Below are 16,074 nucleotides of genomic sequence, written 5' to 3' on the forward strand. Positions count from 1 at the left end.
TGGGGGCTCTTGACTTGGCCGCGCGCGACAGCGGGACGTGGCCGAGGGTGCGCGGGGCGGCCGGGTGCCGCGCAGCGCGAGGACGCCCCGGGCCGCGCCCTGCCCTGCCTGCGCGCGGACCATGACCCGCAGCTGCTCCGCTCTGGGCTGCACCACGCGGGACACCGGGCTGAGCCGGAAGCGGGGCATCTCCTTCCACCAGTGAGTGGGGCGGGCGGCCCCTCAGCCGCGGTGGTTAGCGCTGAGAGGGGACCCTGGGGGCTCCCCTCAGCCCCGCGCGGACAAGTCAAACCGCCACGCGTGGGCCGCACCCACGCGATCGGAATCACGAGTCATTCCCCCCCCTTAAACATCGGGGAGGGGGAGGTGACTGAGCCGGGGTGCAGGGGGCCGCCTTCCCCCGCGGCCGCCTTCAGTGGATACCTGGAAGGTATTTTTATAATGGAAAAAGGCGAGATTTTCTCCTCATCCCAGGACTCCAGGAGCTGGGACTTGAAGAGAAAACACCAACCACCACCAGCGTTGGCGTGAGGCGACCAGCCCGGGGCGATATTTTGAGAACCATGGAGTGGGGAGGGAAGGCTAGAGCCTTAGGACGTGGTCTAAATATCTGGAGCCCTGCTGGCATAGACTGGAGGGATGTGGCCGCTCAGCTACACCTGAGTTTTAAAGAGTTAAACAGCCTTGGGGTCTACACCTTCCCCACTGAAATCCCCGTAAATCATTGTGGCTTCACAATCGTCTTTCCCTCCGTTTTTCTCTCCTCTGCTGCAAAGTGAAAGATGCCACCCCCAACATCACAGAAAATGACAATAAGCGTAAATCAGTGGTCCCCAACCTTTTACGTCTGGCACTTGGAAGACCGTGGCAGCGGATGAGCATCTGCCGAAATTCCGCTGACAAGTGGCAACGTCAGGCTGCTGAAATGCTGCATCATCCAGAGGTGTCGCCGCCGAAATACCACCGAAAATCTCTGGCATTTCGGTGGCGACGCCTCTGGATGACGCAACTTGTCGGTGGCATTTCGGCGGATGCTCGTCTGCCGGCCAGTACGCGGGTGCACGTAGATGCCATGGCGCCTGCGGGCACCGCATTGGGGACCCTTGGCGTAAATGCTGAAATTAACTCTTAAAGCTGCCAAAAGAACAATAAAACATTCCTTTGTCTTTGGTACATTTTAAAAAAAATATTTGTACCAGCTCAATCGGTGATTGAAAAACAGGGTGATGGTGATGAGGATATATGTTCATAAACATTTTGCCCTGTTTTTCAAATTTTGCCATTTTAACCATTTCGCAAGCTCTACTGACATTCAGTGTTCTCAAATGCACAAAATAAAGTTGAAGAAAAAAAAACAACAAAAAAAAATCTTTTACAGTAATCTTAGAGGGTACCTGTAATTATAGAAGATTAAGTATTTTCAGACAGATTTTGTTTTTTAAAATTGTGAGTAGCCTTTTCAATTTCAAAGTGAGATTTTATAATTTGACTCAGACTGTTGAGTAATATTTCAGGCCCCCAGAGCGCTCTGTAAAATCTCAGAACTTTCAACTACAGATACGACAGGCACAGGACTTACCTATGAAAATTATTATGCTGAAGAGAATTAAAGGGAAATAGAGAGTCCTAGCAGGGCCTGATCTTGAAAATATTATAGCTTTACTCAAGTGAGTAGTCCCATTTCAGTGGACTGTTATACTTAAACATGTTTAAGCGTTTGCAGGAGTGGAGCCATAGGTCCTGAACTACTGATCCCTACAATTATCTGCCCTTACTTAAAATGAAGGATGAATCCTTTATTTGAGTTTTAATAAAATTGAAATTAATTTTTATTTCAGATGTTGGGGAGGGGGAGAACAGGAGCGCACATGGATGCAAAAACAAAGTCCCAGTTTACTAACTGTTTAGTGTCATTTACTAATCAACATAAGAATGGCCATACTGGGTCAGACCAAAGGTCCATCAAGCCCAGGATCCTGTCCTCTGACAGTGACCAATGGCAGGTGCCCCAAAGGGAATGAACAGACAGGTTATCATCAAGTGATCCATCCCCTGTCACCCAATCCCAGCTTCTGACAAACAGAGGCTAGGGACGCCATTCCTGCCCATCTTGGCTAATAGCCATTGATGGACCTATCTTCCATAAATCTATCTAGCTCCCTTTTGAACCCCGTTATAGTATTGGCCTTCACAACACTCTCTAGCAAGGAATTCCAGAGATTGACAGTGTGTTGCATGAAACTTCTTGTGTTTGTTTTAAACCTGCTACCTCTTGATTTCATTTGGTGGCCCCTTGTTCTTGTGTTATGAGAAGTAAATAACACTTCCTTATTTACTTTCTCTATACCACTCATGATTTTATAGACTTCTATCATATCCCCCCTTAGTATCCTCTTTTCCAAGCTGAAAAGTCCCAGTCTTATTAATCTCTCCTCATCCGGAAGTCATTCTATACCCCCAAACATTTTTGTTGCCCTTTTCTGAACCTTTTCCAATTCCAATATATCTTTTTTGAGATGGGGCAACCACATCTGCATGCAGTATTCAAGGTGTGGGCGTACTATGGATTTATACATGAGGCAATATGATATTTTCTGTCTTATTATCTATCCCTTTCTTGATGATTCCCAACATTCTGTTTGCTTTTTTGACGGCCGCTGCACATTGAATGGATGGTTTCAGAGAGCTATCCACAATGACTCCAAGATCTCTTTCTTGAGTGGTAATAGCTAATTTAGACCCCATCATTGTATATGTATAGTTAGGATTATGTTTTCCAATGTGCATTACTTTGCATTTATCAACATTAAATTTCATCTACCAGTTTGTTGCCCAGTCACCAAAAGGGCAGATGAAATTTAATCATGGGTAATAGTACACATACACCCTGATTCTTCCTCACTTACTTGTGTTGAGTTGTATCTTATTCTGTGAATAAATTGCCCCTTACTTATGTACACATATATGTCCATTCTGATCCTTTAATTCCCATTGACTGCAGTGGTGCAAGATCAAACCCTGTTAGTGTGCACTTCTACACCAAAGCTTGATCCTGGAGCTACTCTATGGATGAAACCCTCATTAACTTCAGGGAGCAAGGACTCAGAGAGATTTTTTTTTTTTACATTCACAACTGTATTTGCAAATGGTCATAGTTTTGTGAGCTTAAAAATAAAGTAATTCATCTGTAATTTGATTTCTCTGTGGATATTGACTATGTCGATTCACATCCCAAAAATAAGGAATGTAATATTTTTCAAATCTAGCAAACGTACTTAATTCAGGACTCTTTCCACGCTCAGTCCTTAACCCTGCAATTAGATGTGTGCAGGTTGACAATTCCAAAGTCTGCTTGCACCTGGCAGTTTAGAGTCTTAAGTTTGAACTTTCAGAATTCAGCTTTTATGATTTATCTCCATGGGAAAAAGCACTGTTGTATAACCCCAGAACAAAGTTTTCCCAAATTTCATTGCTCTCTTCTTCCTCCACCCTCCCCCACCCCAAAAAATTACATTTGGGCAGTACCAAATATATGTCATTTCAGCCGGAATGCTGAATTTTTCTGTAAGTGGAAGTGTGCAAGTGAAAAATAGCATCTTTTATAACTGCTATACTGGTACTTTGAAAAGGGTAGCATTTATGTTTGAAAGAGACCCAGTCAAAACAGACAGAGGTCCAGGTGGATAGACCAGAGAAGGGAAGACGTCTTGCAGGCCTCCTCCATGCATGGATCTCCATTTGAATCCCTAATATTTCAGGGTAGATTAATATTGCATTTGCGGAGTATAGGCTGGGGCATCTCATAGAGTGGGTTTCAGCAGTTAAGCAATCCTAACTGCACAGGTAAGACCTGCCTGATCTCAGAAATGTTCTGAAGTGCTCCTTAATCAGTTTAACTGGGCAATTTGTAATTAAAATTGTAACTTTTCAAAACCAAAGTATTTGAATATTAAGGACACTTTTTCTGCTTTTTTATGCCTTTTATCAATTTGGAATGATTCCATCGCCTTCAATGGAATTACTCAGGATTTAGAGCAGTTTAACAGAGTAGAATTTCACTCTGACTGTATTATGAGAGAGCTCTGCTCATGTTTCAGGTTTCCCATTGATGATATACAGCGTACAAAATGGATCCATGCTGTTAATCGAGCAGACCCCAAAAGCAAAAAGGTTTGGATTCCAGGACCTGGTGCCATATTGTGTTCCAGACATTTTGCAGAAGCAGACTTTGAGTCATATGGCATGAGAAGAAAACTAAGAAAAGGAGCTGTACCTTCTGTTTTTCTATACAAGGTAGTTAAAAAGAACTTTTAATGCAATTACCATTTTTAATAGGTTGAAAACACATTAGAAACCTTAGAGACAAACACTAAAATTACTTGAAAAATTGAGGTTGCAACTCATGTTGTAAGGCTACAGCAACACAAGTTAAATCTTCTGAGTTTATTTTATACTGTGTCACAAATACACTCTAAAGAGGGATGGGGGAAGGAAAACATTCTTTATAAAAGCCATTTTGAATAATTTTAAATACATTGCTGGCATTAGTGCTCTTTCAGTTTAACTTAAATAACCCTCATCCTGCTAACAGCTCTTCTGAAACTACTATTGCTTAGAAAGAACCTTGTCTTTTTCTAGTAAAGCAACTAAATCAAAGACAATTTTGTTCTGATCTATCAAATCTAGTTAACTTGATTCCTGCCATGCCCATGAAAAGTACAGTAAAAATACAACCCTCTTGTTACTGTACATGTGTATTTTTTCTCATTTATATTTAAATATTTATTCTAGTAGGCTTTCATGCCTCCTGGGGGTGGTCATTTTTTGAAGGGTGATGCTATAACCATGCTCAGGGGAAGGGTGATCTTTTGGCTAAAGCACAGATACAGGGGTGTTGTGAGATTTCATTCATGAGTATTTGGAAAGCGCCTTGAAATCCCCAGACTGACGGCATTTTTATATATATGCAAAGTGTGGTATAACATTCTAATATCTATTTAATCGATTGTGGAAATAATATAGCTCTCTGCACTTGAAGCTTTTTATAACAAGCATTTCTGATAATTAATGATAGGAAGAATCTGACAGTTGAATTTTTGAATTGCATTGCACCATACCTGTCTCCTTTTCCATCACACCAGCAGTCTCTATATTTTATAGGCTTGTTACACCTTTGTTTTTCCTACATTCCAGATATCTGCTCAAATTTTAGATCACATCCCCTATTTTCTGAATTCTTCCCTAGTGTTTTCATCCCTTTCAGAATTTGAAAAGCCTCTCTTTTATAGTATTAACAAGACAGCCCTCTCACTCTTTCCTTGTAATTTAGTTTGATGTTTTTCAAACAAACAGTGAGTTCCAACTCACCCTGGGATGTTTCTAGATGGGTTGCAGGTCCCTAGGCAAACATACACTTCTTCCAGGCTGGAGCAGAAGGAAGGCCATAGGGGAAAGGGATTTGGAGAACAAACCTGCCCCGCACAAACCCCACATCAGCAGCTCCTGTTCTGCAGGGCTGGTCCCAGTTCCCTGTTCTGGGCATTGCAACCTGGCACATGGGATCACAGTGCTACTTATGTTTGGTCTGGGTTCCCCTCCATCATAAGGTAGGGGTGACTGGACCAAATTTGAGTGGGTGGCATTGTGGCCTGGCACATGGGATCGCAACGCTGGGCCAAACCTGAGTAGCATCATGATCCCATGTGCCAGGTTGCAATGCCTGGACTGGGGAGCTGGGTCCAGCCCTGTGGCACAGGAGCTGCCACTACAGAGTAAATGTGGGGCAGGCTCGCTCTCTAACCACTACCTGGGGCCTTCCCTTTGTATCCAGCCAGGATCAGTGTTCAGGTTCAAGGTGGAGGGTGCATGTATCTAACGGTGGGTCACAGGTGGTTGCTTATTAAGAGTCTGGGAACCACTGATTTGATTGTTGAGATCTGATGGCATCTTTTTTGTCCTGTGTAGTATCTTAAGAACATAAGAAAGGCCGTACCGGGTCAGACCAAAGGTCCATCTAGCCCAGTATCTGTCTACCGACAGTGGCCAATGCCAGGTGCCCCAGAGGGAGTGAACCTAACAGGCAATGATCAAGTGATCTCTCTCCTGCCATCCATCTCCTTCCTCTGACGAACAGAGGCTAGGGACACCATTCTTTCCATAAATGGCTATTAGCCAGGATGGGTCTTAGCCTCCATGAATTTATCCAGTCCCCTTTTAAACATTGTTATAGTCCTAGCTTTCACAACCCCCTCAGGTAAGGAGTTCCACAAGTTGACTGTGCGCTGCGTGAAGACGAACTTCCTTTTATTTGTTTTAAACCTGCTGCCTATTAATTTCATTTGGTGACCCCTAGTTCTTGTATTATGGGAATAAGTAAATAACTTTTCCTTATCCACTTTCTCAACATCACTCATGATTTTATATACCTCTATCATGTCCCCCTTAGTCTTCTCTTTTCCAAGCTGAAGAGTCCTAGCCTCTTTAATCTTTCCTCATATGGCACCCTCTCTAAACCCCTAATCATTTTAGTTGCCCTTTTCTGAACCTTTTCTAGTGCTAGAATATCTTTTTTGAGGTGAGGAGACCACATCTGTACACAGTATTCGAGATGTGGGCGTACCATGGATTTATATAAGGGCAATAATATATTCTCAGTCTTATTCTCTATCCCCTTTTTAATGATTCCTAACATCCTGTTTGCTTTTTTGACCGCGTCTGCACACTGCGTGGACATCTTTAGAGAACTATCCACGATGACGCCAAGATCTTTTTCCTGACTCGTTGTAGCTAAATTAGCCCCCATCATGTTGTATGTATAGTTGGGGTTATTTTTTCCAATGTGCATTACTTTACATTTATCCACATTAAATTTCATTTGCCATTTTGTTGCCCAATCACTTAGTTTTGTGAGATCTTTTTGAAGTTCTTCACAATCTGCTTTGGTCTTAACTATCTTGAGTAGTTTAGTATCATCTGCAAACTTTGCCACAATCTTGAGACAATAATATCCGTATGCCAGAAAAACGTGTACAATACCCAGCATTCAGATATGAGGGGAGTAAGTCCAAAAAAGACCTGTCTTAGAAATATCAACACTTCCTGTTTTTCTGTTAATACAACCAGGAATCTGGCTTGTATTGTTTCACTATAGCTGTGCACTTGTTTCAAGTATTTTCCCCCATAATTAGCCCCATATTCTTTTCTGTATTGTAGGATCCTCTGAGTACATATCTTAAAAATAGAAGATCCCAGAAAGCATTAAAGCAGCCACTCTTACAGAATTCTCCTGATGAGGAGGTCATTACTGCAGATCACAACTATAGCTTAAAGAATCCTGCAACGGCTGCTGAGCAACAGACAGAAATGAAAGAAATAATACAGTTGCCTAAAAAGAAACTTGTTGCAGCACGAAGGGGTCTCTCATACCGAGAACGAAATGTATTTAGTGTAATCAGTGAGCTTGCAAAGAAGAAGCTGCTCTCTGAAGAAGCTATGAACCTGCTGCAGGCCCAGTTTTCAGGTATTAAGGACATTGTTTAGACAGTAAACTCTTCAGTGCAGAAACAGTACATTTTTTTCCAGTGCCTACCACACTGGGGCCCTGATTTCAGTTGGGGGCCTCTAGGCACCAGTGTAATATAAAAATAAGAACCACAACCAAAGGCTTTTTCTTGAAGATACTGTATCTCTAATTGGTTACTAAAAGTTACACAATATCGGCCTGTCCTCCAAGGTATTTAGCTCCCTCAGCTTGTACTGAGATGAAGATGAGGGGTGGCCATGCCTCATATCTAGGCCCTAGAACAGAGTGTGATGTGAGATACTAGGCTTTATTGAATAAACATATTCAGCTTTAAGAGATTCAAGCTTGAATCTAAATTCTGTTTAAGTAAGAGAACCTTATATTCCTCTCTCACTTAGAAAGTGTTTAGAAAATTGGCTCTGTTCATTTTGATAATATGAGAGAAAAACCATTTAAATTGCTTTAATCCTGAGTCATGAATAATAATACTTAGCACTTATATAGAACTTTTCATCTGTAGATCTCAAAGCAAATTTTTCCAGCTAATTCAGGAACAGCATTGACCCTCTCTGAATGGAGCCACATTTCATCCTTCTCCTTTAGAAGGATGTTGGCTGTGACATGTGTCCTTAAAGGCAGTGAAGCATTAGGGTCTGAGGAAAATGGGGATATCTGGATTGTTAGTACTGTTAAATATTAAGTGCCACCCCTGTCTAGAAGGCAAACAAGTCGGGATAAGACAGAATCCACTGCAACACGCAGAGAAAGAGGCTAGCATAAGCGAGAGTGTTCTGGCAGAGGCATGGAGGATTTCATCCCCTTTCCCCAGGAGAGGGAACTCAGCAGTCAGTCTGAATTTTGCTTTATTGCAACAAAAGTACTTGAGTGATAGCACTTGGGCATTAGGCGTGTGCCTTGTTAAACACAACATTCTTTTTTCTTGCCTTGTGTTTCAGGCCCTGCAATGTAGAGGCATTTTTCATCTGAATCAAATGATCAAACTGTTCACGCTTGTTACCAAAGCTGACCTATATTTTTAAAAACAGATTTGCAGTGGGAGCCATACAGCTGGAGACAGATGACAGAGTACTCCACAGAAATGAGGCAGTTTGCCTGTACTCTCCACCTCTATAGTAGTAAAGCCTATGATTATGTAAGAAAGAATTGTCCCCTGCCTCATCCTTCCAGCCTGACAAAGTGAGTATTTATTCTCGTTATCTCAAGTTATATTTCCAGGTTGTCCTATAATAAGTAAGAGATGGAGTGTTCAAAGGAGAGATTTCATAAAAACAATTGAACGTGACACCTACACTATTGTCTTGCATTTTAATTATTTGTAACAAAGAAGCTAAACAGAAGAGGTTGCGATTGTTACAGGAATATTAACTCATGTCAGCGCATGTTGCTGGGGGGAGAGGGAGGCTGTGCAGAACAGTTGCACCATCAGAAAATAACACATCCAAAGATTAAATTTACAGTAGCAGAGGTAGTCAGAAGCATGCTGCATTCTTCCAAGTGAGTGATCAGTGGGGAAAGAGACATCAAGTGCTTGACTTTGATATCTGTATTCATTTCAGCATATAATAGAAAGGGAACAAATACTAAAATGTGATGACTACTTTAATCACTACTGTTTATATAGTGCCAAGGGTATACATGGTATTTTGCAAGCACAAAGCATGACCATGTCCCTGACATGAGGAGTTTACAGTCTAAGATCCAGATCCATTGACTTCAGTGAGAGGATCACTGTGCCAAATACTAGATAGAGAACAAACTATAAAGATCACTCCTGAGAGAGGAAGCAGATGGCACTAGAAGAGATCAGTGCCACATTTAGAGCACTGTGTGCAGCACTGGTCACCCAGAAGATATTGAAGAGTTAGATTGGGTTCAGAGAAGGGAGATGAGAATGATTACAGGCATGGGAAAACACAACAACAAAACCACTTTCCTGTAAGGAGAGATTGAAAAGATTGGGATTGTTCGCCTTAGAAGGAAGAAGAGTAAGAGAGGACATGCTTAAAAGCATATAAAATAATGAATGTTAGAGAGGAAGTAGATTAGATGTCTCATGTAACACAAGGGGACACTCAATGGAAGTACAAATACAAAATTTATAGAAGGAAATACATTTCATGTAAAAAATAATAATAGATTGTAGAACTCATTACCACAGGAAGTCGTTGAGAATTTAGTAAGATTCAAAGAGCTATTGACTTTTATATGGAGAACAAGAATATTCAGAATTATAACAGTTAATGCAAAAAAGTTTTGGATAGGATAAAAATCTCATGCTTTAGGATGTAACCAGTCTCTACTTATTAGAGGTCAGAACGAGACCTTCATATGGGACAGAATCTCACATCTGCCTACTGTGGGTTTCTTTCTGGTTATCATCAGACAGGTTACTGAACTAGATGGACCACAGATCTGATTCAGTGTAGCAATTCCTGTCTTATGACAGGAGGCCAAGAAAATGTACTAAGTGTGAAGGGGAAATAGGGTAGGAGCTGTTCCAAGCATGCAGGACAGCATGAAAAAAATATATGAAAGTATATGAGGCTATAAAGGAACCATTGGAGAGAATGCCAGAGCATCAGGCAGGTGGAGGAGAGGATGAAAATTGAACTGTAGGAAAATATTGTTATGTTTCAGGCTGCAAAATGTATCATCCAGGTAAGCCTTATTACTTTATAAATGGATGCTGCGTATATTTATTTGCATTAAAAATCTGTCAGCACTTTACTAAGTCCTAACGCCTGTTAGCGGTTCCCGCCCCCCCCCCTTAGATTATAGCTCCTAATTATTTCTATCCTCTGTCTTCCAGCTGGTTGTCTAATGATGAAGGTAGTCCAGGCTTCAGCAACAGTATTTTCTTTCACCTTCAGCAGAGAGTCGAGCAAGGAGAACAGGCATACCAGTACTGCTCACTGATGATCGAGGGTATGGCTCTCAAGAAACAGCTGGAGTGGGACCCTGTGACTCAACGTCTGGTTGGGTTTGTAGATCTAGGTGCAGGAGCACTTGATGCTGATGAAGCACCACTGGCCTCAGAAGCTATAGTCCTAATGGCAGTAGGTGTTTTTGGTCACTGGAGAGCTCCCCTGGGTTATTTCTTTGTAAATGGAACCACTGGCCATTTACTAGCTCAACTGCTTTATCAGACCATCAGTAAGCTGACTAACATAGGTATCAGAGTTCTCTCCGTGACGTCTGCGGCCACTGCTCATGGTGTTGAGTTAGCAAAGGCGTTGGGCATACGTATCGATGCCAACAACATGCAGTGCACTTTTCAGCATCCTCACAGTGCCACTCATCGGATCACATACTTCTTTGATGCTTGCCATATGCTCCAGTTAATAAGGAACGTGTTTCAGTGCTCTCATAGGATACAGTCCATTTATGAAACAGCACACTGGCAGCACATAGTGGACCTAGTGACTCTGCAGGAGACGGAATTACTGCATATTAGTGACAGATTGTCAGGAAGACCCGGAAATAGTGAAAGCTGTCACTTGAGGGTGAACTATGCAGCACAGCTGTTCAGTGAGAGTGTCGCTGGCACTCTGGAATGTCTCCAGTTGTTGGGCCTGCCTTCTTTTCAGAACTGCAGTGGGACCATCAAATTTGTGCGCTTGATGAGCTATCTGTTTGACATTTTTCACGGAAGAAGCTATTACGGAACGGGATTGAAAGGGCCTGTGTCCTCTGAAAATTATGCCAGGATACATCGCCTTTTAACTGAGGCTAAAAGTGTCTTTGTTGCATTAACTGACACTTCGGGGAGACACTTCCTGAAAGGTAAACATAAATTAGGATTTCTAGGTTTTTTGCTTAATGCTGAGAGCTTAAAATGGCTTTACACAAACTATGTATTTCCAAAGAACATGCCCTTCCGCCACCTCCTGACTTACACATTCAGCCTAGATCATCTGGAATTATTTCTCAGCACCCTCAGACAAGCATGTGCTAGCTGTGATAACCCTACATGCATGATGTTCTGGACTGCTTATTCTAAACTGCTGACCAAGTATAATTTGACACCAGGATTACATCAGAATCTTATTTTCGGTGACATGAACACCTTAGATGTATCTATTGTTCGTAGGACAGATTTGGCCCTGGATACCATTCATTCTCAGTACAATCGAGGTTGTGTGGCAATTCCATCAACAGACTACATTTACTGTAGAGGCCATATTTCATTTAACTCTACACTGAGTTATGCACTGACAGATCTGTCACTACATGCAGAAAGCGTCACCTATACTGCTGGCTATGTCGCTGAGAAATTAGCAGCTGCCATAAGATGTGAAGCCTGTGTCACTTCTCTCTTTCTGTCAGATGACACAATCCTAAAATGTGGTTCACTGTTGTGCATTAAAAAGATCGGGAGCTGGAGTTTGCCATCAGAGAGCGTGCGTCAGGTTGTGAGTATTTCTGAGCAAGTCCTAAAAACATATGCAAGAGTGAAAGACTATAACCTAAACCTCAAGCAACAGCATATGTATTTAGAACAGAAAATTTTATATGAGTTATCTGAACAGAGTCACCTTTTCTCTGAGTTAAATAATCACCTATTTGATGGGGAGTTGTGTGTCACCAATCACTACACAATGCTGTTAAGGAACATAGTGCAATGTTACTTAAATGTCAGAGCTGAACATGCAAAAAAATGGGGTTTGGAATACTGTTCTGGAAGTCATGGATCAAAGAAGTTGACTAGGAAACATCCATTTTCATCATCATTAAAGACTTATAAATCTATCCAAATCTTACCTGTGCCATAATTTCTTACTGATTTGTTAAATGATGGATCTTCCCTTGAGAGTGTTTAGATAAGGTCTGATCTAGGCAACACAGGTGTCGGAGAACTGAGATGGTGTATTTCACTTGACCTCTTGGCAATACTGTGTCCAGCAGTGGCTAATAAAGGAGAATCCTAGGAGGATTAACTGTACTAGGTTCCAGTCATGCCTGGGATTAGAAGTGGAAAATGAGTTTGATCTCATCCTAAATTCTCATTTATGCAGATTGCACAATCACAACCTATTTTAGAACAACAATGTCTATGGAAGGACTAGATTACGGAAGCTACTGGAAATCCACATTGAGGTTCATTGGCAGTCATGTGGGGAAGCTTGCTGAATACCTACCTATGCTATGCCTGGCTCTGGGTAGGGCAGTTTGCCCCTGACTATGATGAATACCAAGTTTACTCATACATGTTTAGAACAGGGGCTGGTGGGAAAGAACTGATGGAGTACTATAGCAGCAGATAACTCCTTAGAGCTGCAGAAAAAATACTAAGCAGCAAAACAGCTTACACAAAGCTATTAAAAACAATAAAATAAAGATTTGTCCTAGAAACATGTTTTACTTGTACTGACTGATTACGTAATCACTCCGCCTTTCTCCCTTTAATTCCACTGGCAGCTTATTAGAAAAATAAAGGATTCCAAACTGCTTCCTTTAAGTGCTTAAATCTGAACACGAATTAGGATAACATGAAGCGAAGAAAAGACCTTGATTTTGGCTATCCCAACTGGAAAAAAGTCAGTCAGGTAAGAAATAAAACTGATGGACTAGGGTCAGATGCAGGGGATCTGTCACAGAATGGAATGGATAGAAAAAACAAGACCTGTTTCTCAATACAGGATTCTACAAAATACTATATACAGGGTGGGTCCAGGTAATCCTTGAAAATATTTAATATCTGCAGATGTGCTTGCCAGTGTAGGAGGTCTCCTGCCTTGGGGAGCTTGCAATCTAAAGACACAAGAACTCAGGACCCAGTAGGAGACCTAGTGCAAAGTGTTGGCGAGAAACTTTTGGTTTGCTTGTTTCCTCCTTTTAATAAAGTGTAGGGAAGCCAGTACAGGTGTGGGGAAGCCAGTATTTGACTGACGAGGATTAGTGTGTGCAGAGCTCCTCGGAGAAGTGAAGGATTTGGGTGAAGGCCCGACCTATTGTAGTTGACCATGCAGAAGGCAGGGAGAAAGAAATGAAAGTGGGGGGAAGGCTAATATTGGTGGGTAAAGAGAGTGAGGAAGAGCATAATGAGATCCAGGCTGTACCATCAGCTGATTATACAAGGCCTCACGGGCAAGGAAGAGATGCTAACATTTGATTAGGTGGGGAAGGAGGAAAAATCCATTTGAAAGAAGTTGTACACAACAACCCTGGGACTTGGGGGGAAACAGAAGACTCAAGATTTAACATAACTGCAACGTGTGGTGTAATAGCCTCCTGCTGCGAATCAGACAGATGTTCTTCAGGTTGTGTGTATATTATATTAATATTGTTTTCAAATACACAAACTAATAAAAGTGCAGGTTACTGTTTCTCTTTTTTTGCGTTGTTATTCCTTACTCCCTCTTTCCAGTACCTTTCTGTATATAGCTGGTTGATTTCCTCCATTCTGCACTGTTTTGTACTAAACAATTAACAGTTTAAAATTCATCTGCTTATTTCCAGCTACTGGGTTCTCATTTCTTCAGTATAATTTTGTTTTAAGATTACTTAATTTCCTCTTTGTGGGGAATTATAATGTGCATTTACTGGGCCCAATCCTGTGAGATATAGAGTACTTTGTAGTCCAGTTGACTTCAATAGTTTAGGGTGCTCAAGACCTTCCAGGAACAACCCCCCTTAATAGCATTGTAGGCTTGTGGTCCTAATCGCCGGCTGGGGACAAATAGCCATGCCTCACTTAGTTCCTGTCCCTTTCTGCAGGGCTCTTACCGTATTGTCCCGAGAATAGGCCGCACTTTTTTCCCCTAATTTAAGACTTTAAATTAGGGGTGCGGCCTATAAATGGGATCTTGAAAAAAAAAAACAATACAAATACTTTAAATCCCAGCCGCGGCCGGGACTCAGAGGGCTCTGGGCTGCCCGCTGCGGCGGGGAGCCCAGAGCCCTTTAAATCCCAGCCGCGGCCGGGACTCAGAGGGCTCTGGGCTGCCCGCCACGGCGGGGAGCCCAGAGCCTTTTAAATCCCAGCCGCGGCGGGGAATCAGAGGGCTCTGGGCTGCCTGCCGCGGCGGGGAGCCCAGAGCCCTTTAAATCCCAGCCGCGGCGGGGAATCAGAGGGCTCTGGGCTGCCTGCCGCGGCGGGGAGCCCAGAGCCCTTTAAATCCCAGCCGCGGCCGGGACTCAGAGGGCTCTGGGCTGCCCGCTGCGGCGGGGAGCCCAGAGCCCTTTAAATCCCAGCCGCGGCGGGGAATCAGAGGGTTCTGGGCTGCCCGCTGCGGCGGGGAGCCCAGAGCCCTTTAAATCCCAGCCACGGCCGGGACTCAGAGGGCTCTGGGCTGCCCCAGCCGTGTCTCCGCCACCCCCACCGCCGGCCCCGCGTACCCGCCTCCGCCGGCCCTGGCCTCGCGCCGCCCGGCTCCAGCCCCGGCCACGTCCCCGCCGCCCGGCTCCAGCCCCGGCCACGTCCCCACCCCGCCCCCGCCCCCGGCCCGCCTCCTCCGGCCACGTCCCCGCCTCCCCTGCCACCCGGCTCCACCCCGGCCACGTCCCCGCCTCCCCCGCCGCCCGGCTCCAGCCCCGTGTACCCGCCTCCGCCGGCCTCAGGGCCGCGGGGGGGGGGGGAAGGGGGCAATTTGCCCCCGGGCCCAGCAGGGGCCCCCACGAGAGTTTTTCAGGGTCCCTGGAGCGGTGTCCTTCACTCGCTCCGGGGGGCCCAGAAAACTCTTGCGGGGCCAGGCGCAGGAGCTTCTTCTGCTCCTGGTCTTCGCCTGCGTGGGGGGGGGGTGTAACCTGGTGAGTTACCGCCCAAGCGGGACCCGCTGCCGAAGTGCAGCCCGGTCTTTGGCGGTAATTCGGCGGCGGGGGGCCCTTCCATTCCAGGACCCGCCGCCGAAGTGCCCCGAAGACCCGCGGCGGGGCCTCCCGCCGCCGAATTACCGCCGAAGACCGGGCTGCACTTCAGCGGCGGGTCCCCCTTCGGCGGTAATTCGGCGGCGGGGGCGCCCCGCGGTGGGTCTTCGGGACACTTCGGTGGCAGGTCCCAGAATGGAAGGCCCCCCCCCCCCACCGAAGACCCTGGGCCCCCGGAATTCTCTGGACGGCCCTGCCCGGCCGCGCGTCCCCCGCCGCCCGGCGCCGTCCCCGGCCGGGCGTCCCCCGCCGCCCGGCGCCACATCGCCCATCCCCGTCCCCGCGTCCCCTGCCGCCCGGCTCCGGCCCCGGCACCGCATCCCTTCCCGGCCGCCCTACTCTGGCCGGCCAGCTACCTGGCTCTGGCCGTCCGGCTCCCGCCACATCCTCCAGCTCCGGGCTCCAGTCACGTGACTCCTGCCCCGGCCCAGCATCCCGGGGCTCCTAGCTCCAGCCGCGGCCGGACTGTAGTGCGGCCAGCCACATCCAGGCAGCGCAGTAAGGGGGTAGGGAGGGGGTGTTGGAGAGAGGGCAGGGGAGTTCGGGGTGGGGGGGTGGATAGGGGTTGGGGGGGGTCAGAGGGCAGGGAACAGGGGGATTGAATAGGGGCAAGGGTCCTGGTGGGGCAGTTAGAAAGGATCAGGGGATGGATGGGGCGGTGGGAG

The 16,074-nt window shown here is 45.2% G+C and overlaps 1 protein-coding gene across 2 annotated transcripts; it reads left to right on the forward strand.

The window, feature by feature from the left end:
• Positions 1-13,943, forward strand: THAP9 (THAP domain containing 9). Of its 2 annotated transcripts, none has more exons than XM_045019961.1 (5): positions 1-201; positions 4,098-4,293; positions 7,213-7,519; positions 8,569-8,719; positions 10,353-13,943. In XM_045019961.1, exons 1-5 carry the CDS (start codon positions 122-124, stop codon positions 12,313-12,315), a joined length of 2,697 nt encoding a protein of 898 aa, XP_044875896.1. In that variant the 5' UTR covers positions 1-121; the 3' UTR covers positions 12,316-13,943. The 2 variants fall into 2 exon arrangements, with proteins under 2 accessions (XP_044875896.1, XP_044875897.1); XM_045019962.1 differs by lacking the exon at positions 1-201 and adding an exon at positions 250-430 and having other exon boundaries at positions 10,353-13,942.
• The last annotated feature ends 2,131 nt before the right edge of the window (positions 13,944-16,074 follow it).

The sequence above is a fragment of the Mauremys mutica genome, chromosome 5, assembly GCF_020497125.1.
Source record: "Mauremys mutica isolate MM-2020 ecotype Southern chromosome 5, ASM2049712v1, whole genome shotgun sequence".
Classification (NCBI taxonomy): Eukaryota; Metazoa; Chordata; order Testudines; family Geoemydidae; genus Mauremys; species Mauremys mutica.

Coding starts and splice junctions, on each gene's coding strand:
- THAP9 (XM_045019961.1), top strand. CDS start 122: ATGACCCGCAGCTGCTCCGCTCTGGGCTGCACCACGCGGGACACCGGG. Junction 4,294..7,212: donor CTTCTGTTTTTCTATACAAG/GTAGTTAAAAAG, acceptor TCTGTATTGTAG/GATCCTCTGAGTACATATCT. Junction 7,520..8,568: donor GCTGCAGGCCCAGTTTTCAG/GTATTAAGGACA, acceptor TTTTAAAAACAG/ATTTGCAGTGGGAGCCATAC.